We start from the raw sequence: 18,671 nt of genomic DNA, 5'->3' as shown, positions 1-18,671 counted from the left end.
ATGTTTTATTAGCTTGATTTTCATTTGTAAATAACGTTGCGTGACACCTACACCATAAACATTGGTAAATGTTTCATGAAATGTGAGAGTGCATTGAAAAACAGTCGTAAAAACTCCATTGGACCTCATAAGGTATGGTTTGCATTAATTTAAGGTTTCAATGTGTCTGGAATATTTTTGGGGAATTAAATTGAAAAGTTGTTTAAAGCTTTGTTGTCTGAGTCTATGTCTGTTCTCCAATAAAGAGGAAAGGTTAAAAAAGACAGTTGGTTGTAAATAAGGCCTTTACTTACTACCGATATGACTTCCCACGTATAGGATGTTCCAAATGCGATGGCAAGTAGAAAGGGTACTTATACTACTTTTTTAATGAGAAAGGGTACTAAAACTAAATTTTCCCTTATTCGAGGGTGCCAAAACTGTACTAAAACTATTTTTTTCGAAATGGTACTAAAACTACCCTTTTCGTTAATAAAGGGTACTAAAACTAACCTTTTCATTCAGCAAGTATCAAAACTACACTTTCCGTTTGGAAAGTGTACTAAAACTACTCTCTCCAATGAAAAAGTGTACTAAAATAAACCTTTTTCCAAGGAAAGTGTACTAAAACTAACCGTTCACTTGGGAAAGTGTGCTAAAACTACCCTTCCCATTTGAAAAACATACTAAAATGGTCCATTCCGTTGTGAAAGAGTACTAAAACCACACTTTTCATTGGAAAAGTGTACTAAAACCATCCTTTCTGTTGGAAAAGTGTGCTGAAACCACCCTTTATGTTGGGAAAGTGTACTTAAACTAGCCTCTCCTAGTGTACTAAATATAAAGTGTACTAAAATAACCCATTTTCTAAGGAAAGTTTACTAAAACCACACTTTTCGTTGAGAAAGTGTACTAAAACTACCCTTTCCGTTTGGAAAGTGTATTAAAACTACCGTTTCCGATGGGAAAGTGTACTAAAACTACCCTTTCCGATGGGAAAGTGTACTAAAACTACCCTAACCATGGGAAAGTGTACTAAAACTACCCTTTCCATAGGCAAAGTGTACTAAAACTACCCTTTCCAATTGGGAAGGGTATTAAAACTACCCTCTCTCTTAGACAAGGGCGAAAAAAATGCTTCCCTTTGGGAAAGGGTACTGAAACTGCCCTTTTCCTTTAGAAAAGTATCTGAAACTACACTTTACCTTTAGAAAAGTATCAAAAACTACCCTTTCCTTCGGAAAAAGGTAAAAAAATACCCTTTCCCTCGGAAACGATAGTAAAAGTAACCTTTGCCTGAGGAAAAGTATACAAACACTACGTTTTTCCTTGGAAAACTGTACTAAAATCTCCATTTACCTTGGGAAAAGGAATTAAAACTAAAACTATTCTTTACCATTGAAAAAGTACTAAAACTACATTTTTCTTTGGAAAAGGGACTTAAAATACTCGTTCTCTTCGAAAATGGTACTAAGAATTCTCTCCCTTGGGGCAGGGTACTAAAACTACCATTTTCTTTGCAAAACGTTACTAAAACTACACTCTTCCTTGGAAAGTGGTACTAAAACACCCTTTTCTATGAAAAAGGTTACTAAAACTACCCTTTCCCTTGGAAATACTTTCCTTGGATACTTTCCTTCGGAAAAGGTAAAAAAAATATCCTATTCCTCGGAAAACGGTAGTAAAAGTAACCTTCGTCTAAGGAAAAGTATACTAACACCACCCTTTCCCTTGGAAAACTGTACTAAAATATCCATTTACCTTGGGAAAAGTAATTAAAACTACTCTTTACCTTGAGAAAGAGTACTAAAACTATTCTTTACCATTGGAAAGGTACTAAAACTAAATTTTTCTTTGGGAAAGGGACTTAAGCTACTCTTTTGCTTTGCAAAATGTACTTAAAATACTTTTTCCCTAAGAAAAGAGAACTAAAACTAAATTTCCTTTGGAAAATGGTACTAAATACCCTCTCCTTAGGGGCAGGATTCTACAACTACCATTTTCTTTGCAAAGCGTTACTAAAACTACCCTCTCCCTTGGAAAGTGGTACTAAAACAACCCTCTTCTTTGTAAAAGGTTACTAAAACTACCCTTTCCCTTGGAAAAGAATACCAGAACTAAAACAAAACAACTCTTTCACTTGGAAAAGGGTACTAGAACTACCTTTTCCCTTGGAAAGGGGTACTAAAACTAAACTTTTCCTAGGAAAGGATAATAAAACTAAATTTTTCCAGGGAAAAGGGTACTAAAACTAAATCTTTTTACTAAAAGTACAATTTTCCTTGGAAAAGCGTACTAAAAATACCCTTTTCCGTGAAAAGGGGTACAAAAACTACCCTTTTCCATGAAAAGGGATACAAAAACTACCCTTTTTCTTGAAACGGCATGCAAAAACTTTCCTTTTCCTTGGAAAAGGGAACTAAAACTAACAAAACGTTTTCTTGGAATGATGTACTAAAACTACCCTTTTCTTTGGGAAAGGGTACTAAAGCTACCCTTTTCCTTGGAATAGGGCACTAAAATTACCCTTGTGCTTAGAAAAGGTAAATACTACCAATTTTCTTGGAAAAGGGTACTAAACTCATTTTTTGGGAAAAGATTACTAAAACTACCCATTTTTCGGAAAAGGGTAGTAAAACTATCTACTTTCTTGGAATAGGGTACCCTTGAAAAGGAAAAGGTTACTAAAACCACCCTTTTGATTGCAAAAGGGTACTAAAACTACCCTTTGCCTTGGGTAAAGGGGTAATAACACTATTCTTTTACCTGAATAAAGGGAAAAAGAATATCTTTGTCCTTAGAAAAGGTTACTAAAACTATTCATTTTCTTGGAAAAGTGTACTAACACCACCCTTTGGCTTGAAAAAGGGAACTAAAACTACCCTTTCCTTTGGAAAAGGGTAATAAAACTACCCTTTTCCCTGGATAAAGGGAAGAGGGTAACTTGTTATTAGAAAAGGTTACTAAAGCCACCCATTTTCTTGGAAAAGGGCACTAACACCAACTTTTTGCTTGAAAAAGGGTACTAAATCTACCCTTTCCTTGGAAAAAGTTTACTAAAACTACACCTTCGGTAGGGAGAGGTTACTAGAATCGCCCGTTCGGTTGGGAAACGTTACCAAACCTACAATTTACCTTGGGTAAGTGTACCAAAACTATTCCTCCCCTTGGGAAAGGGTACAAGAACTATGCGTTCCATTGGAAAATGGTACTAAAACTGAACACTTCATTGGAAAATGGTACCTAAACTACACTTTCGCATAAAAAGAAGTACAAAAACTATCCTTTTCCTTGGAAAATGGTACTAAATCCACGTTTTTGCTTGCAAAAGGTTACTAAAAATATCGTTTTTACCATGAAAAAGTACAGAAATAACCCTTTCGATTGGAAATGGGTACTAAAACTACTCTTTCCTTTGGAAAGGGGTACTAGAACTTCATACCAAAGGATGCCAAAACTACCCTTGTTATTGGAAAAGGCTACCAAAACTACCCTTTCCTTTCAAAAATGGTACTAAAACTAAAAAATGGTAAAAATGGTACTTTCCTTAGAAAAGGCTACCAAAACTATCCTTTCCCTTGGGAAAAAGTGCTAAAATAACCCTTCCCTTGGGAAAGGGTACTAAACCTACCTTTCCTTTAGGAAGGAGTACTGAAACTACCCTTTGCCTTGGGGAGGGGTACTAAAACTACCCTTTCCCTTGGTAAGGGGTACTAAAACTACCCTTTCCCTTGGTAAGGGGTACTAAAAGTACCCTTTCCCTTGGGAAGGGGTACTAAGACTACCATTTCCCATGCGAAGGGGTACTAAAACTACCCTTCCCTTGGGAAGAGGTAATAAGACTACCTTTCCCTTGGGAAAGGGTAGTCAAACTACCCTTACCCTTGGGAAAGGGCAGTCAAACTACCCTTTCCCTTGGGAGGAAGTACTAAAACTACCCTTTGCCTTGGAAAAGGGTACTAAAACAAACCTTTTCTTTGAAAGAGGTTACTAAAACTATCTTTCCCCTGGAAAAAAAGGTACCAAAACTACTCTTTCCCTTAAGAAAATGTACCAGAATATATTTTTCCTTGGAAATGGGGTACTAGAACTACCCTTTCCCTTCGAAAAGGGTACTAAAATTATCCTTTCTCTCAGTCAAGGGTTAGTACCCTTTAATCAAACCTTTCCCCTGCAAAAGGGTACTAAAACTATCCTTTTCCTCAGTCAAGGGTTAGTACCCTTTAATCTATCCTTTCCCCTGGAAAAGGTACTAAAAATATCCTTTCCCTTCAAAAATGGTACTAAAACTAACCTTTACGTTAGAAAAGGGTACTAAAACTTAAATTTTCGTGGAAAAAAGGTACTTAAACTACCCTTTTATTTGGAAGACTGTACTTAAACTAACCCGTTAGTTGAAAAAAGGTTCTGCATTTACCGTTTTTCCTTGGAATAAGGTACTAATATTACCTTTACGCTTGAAAAGGGAAGTAGAACTACTCTCTACCTTGAAAAAGGGTACTAGAACTACACTTTTGCTTGGAAAAGGGTATTAAGACTACCCTTATCATGGGAAAATCGTACCTAACCTACCTCTTTCTTTGAAAAAAGGTACCCAAACTACCCTTTCCCTCGAAAAAGGGTACCTGAATGTATCTGTCCTTTGGCAAGCGTACTTCAGCTACCCTTTTCTTTGTCAAAGGGTACTTTAATATCTTTTCCTTGGAAAGGGTACTAGAACTACCCTTTCCCTTGGAAAGGCTACTAAAACTATTCGTTATCTCTAGAGAGGGTACTTGAATATCTTTCCCTTGGAAAGGGTAATAGAACTACCCTTTCACTTGGAAAGGGTACTAAAACTTTCACCTTTCACTTGGAAAAGGCTACTTAAACTACCCTTTCCCCCGGAGAAGAATAGTAAAATTAAAAAAAATTTACTAAAACTAACCTTTCCCTTGGAAAAAAAGAGTCCTAAATCTATGCCTACCCTTAGAAAACGGAGCCAATGAAAATTTGGAAAACAACTTATCACCAAAGAATATAATCCTAAGCACCTTGAAAGTTTGTATATATAAAAACGATGTCTTTGTTGTCAAAACTGAATTTTCAACAAGGTTGTGATACTTTACTTACATTAATTGGCTATGATAGAATATTTGTACCACTAGCCGAACGTAGAATAGCGTTTCAAGCGCTAGGAGGTAAACATTCTATACCATCATCAGGGATACTCTTCGCTGCTATTGTCGGACACTAACTTATCATCGGGAATGCGTTCTTCTAGCCAGATTGCGCAGATAAGCTGATGCATACGCCTTATCAGCGTGTCGCCTGCGATCTTAAATAGTTCACCGGGTAACCCGTCGGCTCCTGCTGCCTTGTTGTTCTTCTGTCGGGTCACTGCTACTTGGTAAACATTCTATATCATCATCATTGATTGGTTCTGCGGTATCCTCTTCGCCACCAACATCGAACACTAGCAGTTGGGAAAAATGTTCTTTTCATATCCTCAGCATGCTATCTGTGTCAGTTATCAGATTTCCTTCTTTGTCTCTGCAGGAGGATGTGCCTGCACCAAAGCCATCGGTTTGATGTTTAATGGTAGAATTTCCAGACTTCATTCTGACTCCTGTACATCTCAATTCGCTCACACTCACATCTTTCGCTCACACTCACTCACTCACGCCGTTAGGCGTTTCTCCTCTCCCGATACCTCTCCTTCATCTGGCTCGTTGCTACTGATTGCAGGGTTGCTCTATATGCCCCATTCTTGGCTTCAGTAGCATCTCGACACTCTTGGTCGCACCATGGGTTTCTTGGGGGAGGCCTGCGGTACCCAAGTACGGATTTCGCGAATTTTCCATGGAGTGGGCAATAGTTTGCTGCGCCATTATATCATCGGAACAAGGAGCCATTATATCATCGGAACAAGGAGTGCTTTCATCAAGCAGTTGGGTCGGTCGAGTGAAGTATGCCGCTGCCATCTGTTGTGTTTGAAGCTTTTCAATGTCCAGCTTCCTTGCAGTGTCAGACCGTACTTTTCTCGTCATGTTCAAACGGATGCGAACCTTTGCTGTAACAAGGTGATGATCCGAAACTATATTCGTTCCAAGGATCGATCGTACATCTAACACGCTGGATGAATGCCTTCCATCTATCACAAACAACAAATTTTGCCCATGAACATTCCACTAAGGAACAGGGGCAAACTTCTCATCACAACGTGATCAATTTGGTTTCTCGTGTTTTCATCGGGTGACAGCCATGTGGCTTTGTGAATATTTTTATGTTGAAATCAGGTGCTACCAACTACCATGTTTTTTGCCGCGGCGAAATCTATCAGCCTCAACCCATTATTGAACGTTATCTCGAGGAGGCTAAAATTTCCGTCTGTTGAACCAAAAATGTCTTCCTTCCCTATCTTCGCCTTAAAATCTCCCAGACCGATTTTAATATCATGAGCCGGGGCAGCGATCATATTCTATCTCTAGGCGCTCGTAGAAAATATCTTTGGTCTGCTCGTCTTTGTCTTCCATCGGGCCATGGACATAAAAAAGGCTGATGTTGCAGAATTTGGCTCTTATGCGGATTTTGGCTTTTATGCGGATTTTGGCTAGCCTCTCCTCCACCGGAGAAAAGCTGGAGACAAGGTGTTTCAGTCTCCCACTAACCACAAATCCACAAGGTGGGTGATAGGTATCGGTAAAAAGTTTTCTTTCATTCATTGATATGACGGAATTCTTCCCACATGCAATCCAACAGAACCCTCAACACCAATGTTGTATGCGACTGTTGGACCACAAATGTCTTCCTTTCCTATCTTCGCATTAAAATCTCCCAGAACGATTTTAATATCATAGGCGGGGCAACGGTCATATTCTCTCTCTAGACGCTCGTAGAAAATATCCTTGATCTGCTCATCTTTGTCTTCCATCGGGGCATGGACACAAATAAGGCTGATGTTGAAGAATTTGGCTTTTATGCGGATTTTGGCTTTTATGCACATTTTGGCTTTTATGCGGATTTTGGCTAGCCTCTCCTCCACCGGAGTAAAGCTGGAGACAAGGTGTTTCAGTCTCCGACCAACCACAAATCCACAGGGTGGGTGATAGGTATCGGTAAAAAGTCTTCTTTCATTCATTGATACGACGGAATTATTCCCACATGCGATCCAAAAGAACCCTCAACACCGATGTTGTATGCGACTGTTGGACCAAAAATGTCTTCCTTCCCTATCTTCGCCTTAAAATCTCCCAGAACGATTTTAATATCATGGGAGGGGCAATGGTCATATTCTCTCTCTAGGCGCTCGTAGAAAATATCCTTGATCTGCTCGTCTCTGTCTTCCGCCGGGCCATGGGCACAAATAATGCTGATGTTGAAGAATTTGGCTTTTATGCGGATTTTGGCTATTATGCGCATTTTGGCTAGCCTCTCATCCACCGGAGTAAAGCTGGAGACAAGGTGTTTCAGTCTCCGACCAACCACAAATCCACAGGGTGGGTGATAGGTATCGGTAAAAAGTCTTCTTTCATTCATTGATACGACGGAATTATTCCAACATCCGATCCAACAGAACCCTCAACACCGATGTAGTATGCGACTGTTGGACCAAAAATGTCTTTCTTCCCTATCTTCGCCTTAAAATCTCCCAGAACGATTTTAATATCATGGGCGGGGCAGCGATCATATTCTATCTCTAGGCGCTCCTAGAAAATATCCTTGGTCTGCTCGTCTTTGTCTTCCGTCGGGCCATGGGCACAAATAATGCTGATGTTGAAGAATTTGGCTTTTATGCGGATTTTGGCTTTTATGCGGATTTTGTCAAGCCTCTCCTCCACCGGAGTAAAGCTGGACACAAGGTGTTTCAGTCTCCGACTAACCACATATCCATAGGGTGGCTGATAGGTATCGGTAAAAAGTCTTCTTTCATTCATTGATATGACGGAATTATTCCCACATCCAACAGAACCCCCAACACCGATGTTGTATGCGACTGTTGGACCAAAAATGTCTTCCTTCCCTATCTTCGCCTTAAAATCTCCCAGAACGATTTTAATATCATGGAAGGGGCAGCGATCATATTCTCTCTCTAGACGCTCGTAGAAAATATCCTTGATCTGCTCGTCTTTGTCTTTCATCGGGGCATGGACACAAATAAGGCTGATGTTGAAGAATTTGGCTTTTATGCGGATTTTGGCTAGCCTCTCATCCACCGTAGTTAATCTGGAGACAAGATGTTTCAGTCTCGGACTAACCACAAATCCACAAGGTGGGTGATAGGTAATGGTAAAAAGTCTTCTTTCATCCATTGATACGACGGAATTTTTCCCACATGCGATCTAACAGAACCCTCAACACCGATGTTGTATGCGACTGTTGGACCAAAAATGTCTTCCTTCCCTATCTTCGCCTGAAAATCTCCCAGAACGATTTTAATATCATGGGAGGGGCAATGGTCATATTCTCTCTCTAGGCGCTCGTAGAAAATATCCTTGATCTGATCGTCTTTGTCTTCCATCGGGGCATGGACACATATAGGGCTGATGTTGAAGAATTTGGCTTTTATGCGGATTTTGGCTTTTATGCGGATTTTGGCTTTTATGCGGATTTTGGCTTTTATGCGGATTTTGGCTTTTATGCGGATTTTGGCTAGCCTCCCATCCACCGGAGTAAAGCTGGAGACAAGGTGTTTCAGTCTCCGACTAACCACATATCCACAGGGTGGCTGATAGGTATCGGTAAAAAGTCTTCTTTCATTCATTGATACAACGGAATTTTTCCCACATGCGATCCAACAGAACCCTTAACACCAATGTTGTATGCGGAAGCGCAGGATTATTGGACACTTACAGAGATGCGTTGCCTCTTCAGAGATGCACAAACATATTGGAGGCATTTCGATTGCTCCCTATGTTCTTCTCTCTTCTTTCGTCTCTTGATTTATGAGCTCATGCCATTATTCATTCTTCTTCTGCTACACTCTTTCTCACTGAAACCGAAACTGGCTTCCGAGTGTACTATTGGGGACATTTGCATGGCTCCCTATGTTCTTCTCTCTTCTTTCGTCTCTAGACCTATGATCCCATACCTTTATTCTCTCTTCTTCTACACTTTTTCTCACTGGAACTGGCTTCCCATTTAGCTCGAATTTCAAAGAAAATTTCATCGAAATTTCATTTTCAAGACAATTTCATACGCGCTGAATATTCCATTCGAAGTTGATGGAGCTTAGCTACTAAAGGAAAGAAATGGGCATATTAAAATAGGCACACAGGTGGTCCTATGTAGTTTCCCATTAGATTTCATTATTATTTCTTTGAATAACTAATAGTACGATTTGATTCGCAACCATGGCCCTTTGGAGCTTCCCCCCCCCCTCTCGCTCCCTCCTACTCCTACCAAATCATAACAATATATTGAATAAAACATCATTATAGGTATTTGTATTTCCAATTTTCTCCAAGTGAAACGCAAAATATCAACAATAGGAGTAAAGCTTTGATGTCTACCTCCTGCTGTGCCATATGCCACCACAACTACAACAGCAAAAAAATAGGAAACGGAAACAGTTTAGTTTGTGATGGGTTGGCAATGATTGGGAGTTGGGGGCGTAGACTAGCAAAAGGAAGCAACAAATTACCATCACCATGTAATATTAATGAAGATTGAGATGAAAAAGAAAATAGTACATAAAAATAGCCTCTTCTTCAGCAAATAACAATACAACATGAATGAGATAATAATGAGTAGTAGAAGGCAATGACTCCAAAGGATATGCCGGCTGAGGGTTTAGGTAGTTGGGGGGGTTGGTGAATGCTCTGGTGGCAAATCAAAGGCAACAAATTATGATTGAAGAACATTTTAGATAATTATTTCCTTGGTTACGCTACTGGCACTGTGTGTGTTGCCATTATTGTCCGACCAACACCACAGTCAAAAGGCCAATTAAGGACCGGTTGTTGGCTTGTCTCCCTGCCTCAAATAGTCATGGCAAATTTTACATTAACAAGCGGACAATGAATGCAAAATGCCTAAATTATGAATAATCGAAGTAACCAAAGATGAAAATTTAAAGGAGGAGGAGAATTAAGGACATTTTGAAAGAAACAAAAAACTAAATTTAGAGCAAGGAATAAAATAGCCATGATGTTGAAAGTCTAGGCACAAAAGGTCAATGTTCGATTTTTTTTTAATGGGGAAAATCTACACATTTTTCTATTTTTATGGCTGTTGCAAATCAAGTTAAAAGGCAAAAACAAATTTTGTAATAACCAGAACAAAATTATGTGGGGTTTTTTAACAAAATAAAGTCCACGTGTGAGGACTGCAACTTCTAATGAAACTGAACGGAAAAAATTCCTGGAAATTACATCCGTTGTCATTAGGTCGCCTGATGATCTCATCGGTTTACCAGCCTTACGAGGAGACGAACCCACCTAACAAAGCAGTGCGAAGGCTAGTGTGCGAGAACGACCAGTGGATCAACAAGAGGACATCGGACAAGAGACAACGGACAAGAGACATCGGACAAGAGACATCGGACAAGAGACATCGGACAAGAGACAAACGGACAAGAGACATCGGACAAGAGACATCGGACAAGAGACATCGGACAAGAGACATCGGACAAGAGACATCGGACAAGAGACAACGGACAAGAGACATCGGATAAGAGACATCAGACAAGATACATCGGACAAGAGACATCGGACAAGAGACAGCGGACAAGAGACATACGGACAAGAGACAGCGGACAAGAGACATACGGACAAGAGACATTGGACAAGAGACATTGGACAAGAGACATTGGACAAGAGACATCGGACAAGAGACATCGGACAAGAGACATCGAACAAGAGACATCGGTCAAGAGACATCGGACAAGAGAGATCCGACAAGAGACATCGGACAAGAGAGATCGGAGAAGAGACATCGGACAAGAGACATCGGACAAGAGACATCGGAGAAAAGATATCGGACAAGAGACATCGGACAAGAGACATCGGAGAAGAGACATCGGACAAGAGACATCGGACAAGAGAGATCCGACAAGAGACATCGGAAAAGAGACATCGGTCAAGAGACATCGGACAAGAGACATTGGACAAGAGACATCGGACAAGAGACATACGGACAAGAGACATCGGACAAGAGACATCGGACAAGAGACATCGGACAAGAGTCAACGGACAAGAGACATCGGACAAGAGACATCGGAGAAGAGACATCGGACAAGAGTCATCGGACAAGAGACATCGGACAAGAGACATCGGGCAAGAGACATAGGACAAGGGACAAAGGGCAAGAGACATCGGACAAGAGACATCGGACAAGAGACATCGGACAAGAGACATCGGACAAGAGACATCGGACAAGAGACATCGGACAAGAGACAAACGGACAAGAGACATCGGACAAGAGACATCGGACAAGAGACATCGGACAAGAGACATCGGACAAGAGACATCAGACAAGAGACAACGGGCAAGAGACATCGGACAAGAGACATCGGACAAGAGAGATCGGACAAGAGTCATCGGACAAGAGACATCGGACAAGAGACATCGGATAAGAGACATCGGTCAAGAGACATCGGACAAGAGACAAACGGACAAGAGACATCGGACAAGAGACATCGGACAAGAGACATCGGACAAGAGACATCGGACAAGAGACATCGGACAAGAGACATACGGACAAGAGACATCGGACAAGAGACATCGGACAAGAGACATCGGACAAGAGAGATCGGACAAGAGACATCGGAGAAGAGACATCGGACAAGAGACATCGGACAAGAGACATCGGACAAGAGACATTGGACAAGAGACATCGGAGAAGAGACATCGGACAAGAGACATACGGACAAGAGACATCGGACAAGAGACATCGGACAAGAGACATCGGGCAAGAGTCAACGGACAAGAGACATCGGACAAGAGACATCGGACAAGAGACATCGGACAAGAGACATCGGACAAGAGACATCGGACAAGAGACAAAGGGCAAGAGACATCGGACAAGAGACATCGGACAAGAGAGATAGTACAAGAGACATCGGACAAGAGACATCGGACAAGAGACATCGGACAAGAGACATCGGACAAGAGACATCGGACAAGAGACAACGGACAAGAGACATCGGACAAGAGACATCGGACAAGAGACATCGGACAAGAGACATCGGACAAGAGACATCGGACAAGAGACATACGGACAAGAGACATACGGACAAGAGACATACGGACAAGAGACATTGGACAAGAGACATCGGACAAGAGACATCGGACAAGAGACATACGGACAAGAGACATACGGACAAGAGACATCGGACAAGAGACATCGGACAAGAGACATCGGACAAGAGACATACGGACAAGAGACATACGGACAAGAGACATACGGACAAGAGACATCGGACAAGAGACATCGGACAAGAGACATCGGACAAGAGACATTGGACAAGAGACATCGGACAAGAGACATTGGACAAGAGACATCGGACAAGAGTCATTGGACAAGAGACATCGGACAAGAGACATCGGACAAGAGACATCGGACAAGAGACATACGGACAAGAGACATCGGACAAGAGACATCGGACAAGAGACATCGGACAAGAGACATCGGACAAGAGACATCGGACAAGAGTCATCGGACAAGAGACATACGGACATCGATTTATGAGTTTACTCTGAATTCCTCTCTGCATGTTTGTAATATTGGTAAAGTTCCGACTTCCAAGTTTCGTAAAAGGCCAAAAGTGATAGGCATAACTTTGACGAATCTCAATAGCACCATTTTAAGGGTTTGAAGAGTGTCCGAAGAGGACTCTTTTCTTCGATCCGATATTGTCTACCCATCGTACAGCAACCCCTGAAAAACCAACTGGAACCGCTGTGTGAAGAGCGTTGAAACAAAGCTTCGAACAATACCTCGCTAAGTGATGGAAAGGAACTTGAAGTTAATTATGAGTGGAACTGCCCTCACGTCTGGGAATAAGATGGCAAACTTTTTGTTGGAACCGGGCTTGAGAAGACTTAGACAGACACACCGAAAGAAAGAAGAAGAGTGTTTAAACAAAGCTTCGATCAGCACCTCGCTTACTGATGGAAAGCAACTTGAATTGAATTATGAATAGAACTGCCCTCTGACCCATACGGGTAAGTCAACGCAACCTTTTTGTTGGAACGGGGCTTGTGAAGACTTAGACAGACAGACAGATAGAGGCGAGCAGGCTATAGGGCAAACAAACCCAAGCTGCTTCCAGGCTGAGACCTGTGCAGGGAGTCCCTAAACAAGTGCAACAGCGAGGTGTAATCGCCCAAGAAGGCCTCACCTCATGGGTGTGTTTTTACGAGTCAATGGAGGTAGTGAATGAGTCCTCCAGGTTCCGCAGATTGCTTCTCAATGATTCAAAAAACTCTCGGAACCATTCCAAGAGATGACGGAACTTGGACAGTATCTAGCTATGAGATGCTTGAGCTCGGACGTGGCCAGTGGGTCATGAGAAGTACAAAGACTTAGTACATTTTGTAGAAAACAATGTAAACGTAATTTTGAAAGTTCTGAGAAGGGGCTAAAACTATACTGGGGTGTGCTTAGCCCACCTACCAAAGTCCTTTCTACGCTTATGCCTATGACCCCACGTAGTGCTTGTTAATGGTTGAGGACATGATAAGGGAGGGGAAGATAGCCGAGGGGTTAAATTTGTTTGAGCCCTACAAGTTAACGGAACCGGATGCTGCAATAGGCAGTACCGACTGTCATACGATTCCTTGAGATTATTTTAGGGAGCTGCTTCAATCATTTTGAAGACTTTAGGGCACTAATTGCAAAATGTGTTAGGAACCTTCTCGACCCTTCGGTCGGTTGGTTGATAGTACCCTTCATGATGTGCATGGCTTTTAGCACGCGTTTACTTGTTCTTGTCTTATGCGTAAATTTCATTTTCTATTCTTATTTGGTGGATTGCACCGTGCTGTGGTTTTTGTTAATCGGTTTTCTCCCTCCTCTACTTTTTTTAGGTTTTTGTGTTCACAACGGACCTAAGGTAAAGCGGCTAATAAACGAGATTGGTAGTCGCGTGCCATTCAACCTGAAAAAGCCTTCCATCAAGGAAGCACATATTTCAATGTTACTTTATTATACAGCGTTTGCACCATCAAATTCTTGCAGATATTAGATTATGGCTCTTGTGGATTGACATCAAATATTGACTTGAGTTTACAAATCTTATATTGTTTTGTATTCAAAATTTTTAAATCTGTGAGACTTACCATTATAAACATCGTTGTAGTTCTCTGGGCACATACCTAAAAAAAAAAATAAACAAAATATTAGATAATATAAATGAGAGAAATGAGATTAAGTTTGGCCGAGACAAACTTTAGATTCCCACAACGTAGAATATATAAGTAAAGGGTTTTTAATAGGGAATTGACTACTTTTAATTTAATTTGTAATCGCACTCTTACGCTAATGATCGAACTGTCACTGTCAATTCGATATTTTTATCATAGTTAAGTTTTCAAATGAACAACGTCTGCAAATCATAAAAATTAACTACCGAAATTCAAAGCGGGTGACAGCTGCTTCAAGAGCGTTCCTTTTTAACTTAGTGGGTTTGTCAATAAGCAAAATATGCGTTATCAGTCAGGTGACAATCCACACGAGCTTAACGAATCAACACCTCATTCACAAAAAAAAAATGTTTGGTGCGGATTGCATGCCGGCGGCGTCATTGGCCCATACTTCTTCGTCCAGAATACCAACGTACGTTAACCCCATTGTTTTTGGCTTATTGGGTTCGTCAATAATTAAAATATGCTTTATTGATCAGGTGAAAGTCCACATGTGCTCCATCAATCAACATTTCATCCACGCAAAATAACTGTTCGGTGCGGTTTGCATGCCGTCGTCCTCATTGGACCATACTTCTTCGTCGAAGATGCCAATTGTCACGCTTCCTTGAATGGACAACGCTACCGCACCATGCTCACCGATTGTTTTAGCCTAAATTAGATGGTATGGACCTGGATGACTCAATCATACATCTTCATCGCCGATGCCAATCGTCATGTTACGATGAGTGAACAATGCCACCGCACCATGCTCACTAATTACTTTTGGCTTGGATATGGGCACTGATAATTTCTTCAGTAAACTCGATATTTCCATCATGGTAAAGTTCACAAAGGAACTACGTCTGCAAATCATAAAAATCAACTTCCGAAATTCAGAGTTGGTGACAGCTGCTTTAAAAGCGTTAACTCCACTTTTTTTTGCTCAATGGAATCGCCAATAAGCAAAATATGAGTTATTGTTCAGATAAAAATCCACATGAGCTTAACGAATCAACACTTAATCAATAAAAATAAAAATTATCTGTTTGGTTCAGTTTGCATGCCGACAGCGCCATTGAGCCATACTTCTTTGTCTGTGAGGCCAATCGTCATCTTACGGTGAATGAACAACGCTACCGCACCATGCTCATCAACAATTCATCCACAAAAAATAACTACTTGGTTACGGTTTGCATGCCGGCGGTGTCTTCGTATGACCATACCATAACTCTTAACACACTTGCAACACCTCGAAATATCGATCTGCGACCCCATCCATTACATAAAGCTGAAAGTGTTGAGCTTTGTTTGCTTGTTCCGAATAGACTCAAAAACGGCTGGACCAATTTTTAATAAACTTTTCACAGATGGTAGAATTGAGCCGGCCTGTGAAAATAGGATATTTCATTTTATGATATCTCGAGAGGGGTGAGGGCGGACCCTCCCCCTAACCACAATTTTCAAAAACGCCAGATCTCGGAGATGAGTGTATAGATTAAAGTGACATTTTGTATGCCACCTTATGGTTACCCAAAACCACAAAATTGGTTAAAAACTTTGCGGTCAAATAACCGTGGGGGACGCCCTACCTCAAAACCCATCCAAATTGACATGTTTACCGATAAGGACTATATAGGTATCAAATGAAAGGTATTGAAGAGTAGAATACGAATACACACTTGTAATACCTCAAAATATTGATCTGCGACCTCATCTGTTGTATAAAAATGAAAGTGTTGAGTTTTTTTTGCTAGTTCCGAAGAGACTCAAAAACGGCTGAACCTATTTTTTTATGATATTTTCACATATGGTAGAGTTGAGCCCGCCTGTCATTCATTTCATTTCTTTTTATGATATTCGCGAGAGAGGGGACGGACCCTCCCCCTAACCACAATTTTCAAAAACGCCAGATCTCGGAGATGAGTGCATCGATTAAAGTGAAATTTTGTATGCTGCCTTATGGCAACCCGAAACCACAAAATTGGTTAAAACTTTGCGGTCAAATAACCGTGGGAGACGGCCTACCTCAAAACCCACCCAAACGGACATGTTTACCGTTAGGGACTATATGGGTGTCAAATAAAAGCAATTCAAAAGTACAATACGAACTTGACATAATAATTCGGCCTCACGTGTCGGGGGGCCCGCCCCACCCCAAAAAAACCGCCCAAAAATGACATTTACCAATTGCGGCCATATGGGTATCAAACGGAAGGTAATTGGAAGTATTGGGTTGCCCAAAAAGTAATTGCGGATTTTTTAAAAGAAAGTAAATGCATTTTTAATAAAACTTAGAATGAACTTTAATCAAATATACCTTTTTTACACTTTTTTTCTAAAGCAAGCCAAAAGTAACAGCTGATAACTGACAGTAGAAAGAATGCAATTACAGAGTCACAAGCTGTGAAAAAATTTGTCAACGTCGACTATATGAAAAATCCGCAATTACTTTTTGGGCAAGAATAAGAAACTTTTAAAACAAATTTGTGGTCCAGTCCAAGGACATCAAAAACCACCCGAAACGGACATATAAGCCCATCGGGACTATATGGGATTCAAACGAAAGGTACTTGAGAGTAGAATACGAAACCTATATAAAATTTGGGTCAATTTTCGGCGATTCGCCCCACCCCAAAATGATTTCCCAAATGGACATTTATCCCAAGCGAGATAATTTGGGATTCCAATGAAAGATATTTGAGAGTTATATACGAATATAAATTATTTTCATATTTGGACCATGCCTAGGGCGGACATGGCTGTCCGTCTATAGAAATCATGAGTCGATCAAAAGTCCGACTCGATAGCACGCTTACTTTCGAACAAGTAAAGCTAGGCGCTTGAAATTTAAAACAAATTTTTCTTACTAAAGTAGGTAGGTGGAGATATTAAATGGACCAAATCGGTTCATGTTTTGATATAGTTCTGATAAAAACTGATCTTCCGATTCGATTTCTTGAGCTTCCTTGAGGGCCAAATTCTCATCCGATTTGGCTGAATTTTTGCATGTGACGTTTTGTTTTAACTTCCAAAATTGGTAAATTTCCAGATATAGCTGCCATATAAACCGATCTTTAATTTCGACTTCTTGAGCCTCTAGAGGCGCAAAGCTTATCCAATATGGCTGACATTTTGTACGTGACGTTTTGTTTTTTTTTGTTTTTTGATTCCCAAAAGTTGCGCCAAGTTCTATTAAAATGGTCCACACCCTGATATAGCTGCCAGTAAAACCGATCTACAGATTTTTGGTCTTGAGTTTCTAAAAATCGCAATTACTTCTCGATTTGTTATAATGACAAGTACGGTCCATATCAGTCAATAGCTAGCCGCATTTCCTACATTTTTATTTTATTTTATTTTTTTTTTTTTATTTTATTTTCTTCATTTTATTTTATATTATTTTATTCTAATTTTTTATATTGTTTGATTTTTTTTTTATTTTATTTTATTTTTTTCATTTTATTTTATTTAATTGTAATTTGTTTAAGTTTGTTTTATTTTATTTAATTGTAATTTGTTTAAGTTTGTTTTATTTTATTTTATCTTATCTTATTTTATCTTTATTTATTTTATTTCATTTTATTTTAATTTATTTTATTTTATTTTATTTTATTTTGTTTTATTTTATATTTTTTTTTATTTTATTTTATTTTATTTTATTTTATTTTATTTCAATTCATTTCATTTCATTTCATTTCATTCCATTTCATTTCATTTCATTTCATTTCATTTCATTTTATTTTATTTTATTTTATTTTATTTTATTTTATTTTATTTTATTTTATTTTATTTTATTTTATTTTATTTTATTTTATTTTATTTTATTTTATTTTATTTTATTTTATTTTATTTTATTTTATTTTATTTTATTTTATTTTATTTTATTTTATTTTATTTTATTTTATTTTATTTTATTTTATTTTATTTTATTTTATTTTATTTTATTTTATTTTATTTTATTTTATTTTATTTTATTTTATTTTATTTTATTTTATTTTATTTTATTTTATTTTATTTTATTTTATTTTATTTTATTTTATTTTATTTTATTTTATTTTATTTTATTTTATTTTATTTTATTTTATTTTATTTTATTTTATTTTATTTTATTTTATTTTATTTTATTTTATTTTATTTTATTTTATTTTATTTTATTTTATTTTATTTTATTTTATTTTATTTTATTTTATTTTATTTTATTTTATTTTATTTTATTTTAGATGATCCAATGAAAATTGCGACATGTACACAATCTGACATAGGTAGGCAGATAGATAGAGGGATACACTGACAAACACCACAATAGAGGGCTGAATCATCCTGTCACTTCTATTTTTATATTTCTATTTTTAAACTTTATATTAA

The 18,671-nt window shown here is 38.9% G+C and overlaps 1 protein-coding gene across 1 annotated transcript in view; it reads right to left on the bottom strand.

The window, feature by feature from the left end:
• The window catches only part of LOC106092768 (fibronectin type-III domain-containing protein 3A), a 587,249-nt gene that overhangs the window by 322,640 nt on the left and 245,938 nt on the right, over nt 1-18,671 (bottom strand). Inside the window, exon 3 of the mRNA XM_059366134.1 lies at nt 14,241-14,276. Within this exon, the coding sequence (XP_059222117.1) occupies nt 14,241-14,276 (36 nt within the window). The remainder of the gene's footprint in view (nt 1-14,240; nt 14,277-18,671) is intronic.

Source organism: Stomoxys calcitrans, chromosome 3 (genome assembly GCF_963082655.1).
Source record: "Stomoxys calcitrans chromosome 3, idStoCalc2.1, whole genome shotgun sequence".
Taxonomy (NCBI): Eukaryota; Metazoa; Arthropoda; class Insecta; order Diptera; family Muscidae; genus Stomoxys; species Stomoxys calcitrans.
Note: the sequence above shows the minus strand (reverse complement) of the source record. Positions and strands in the feature narration are given on the sequence as shown.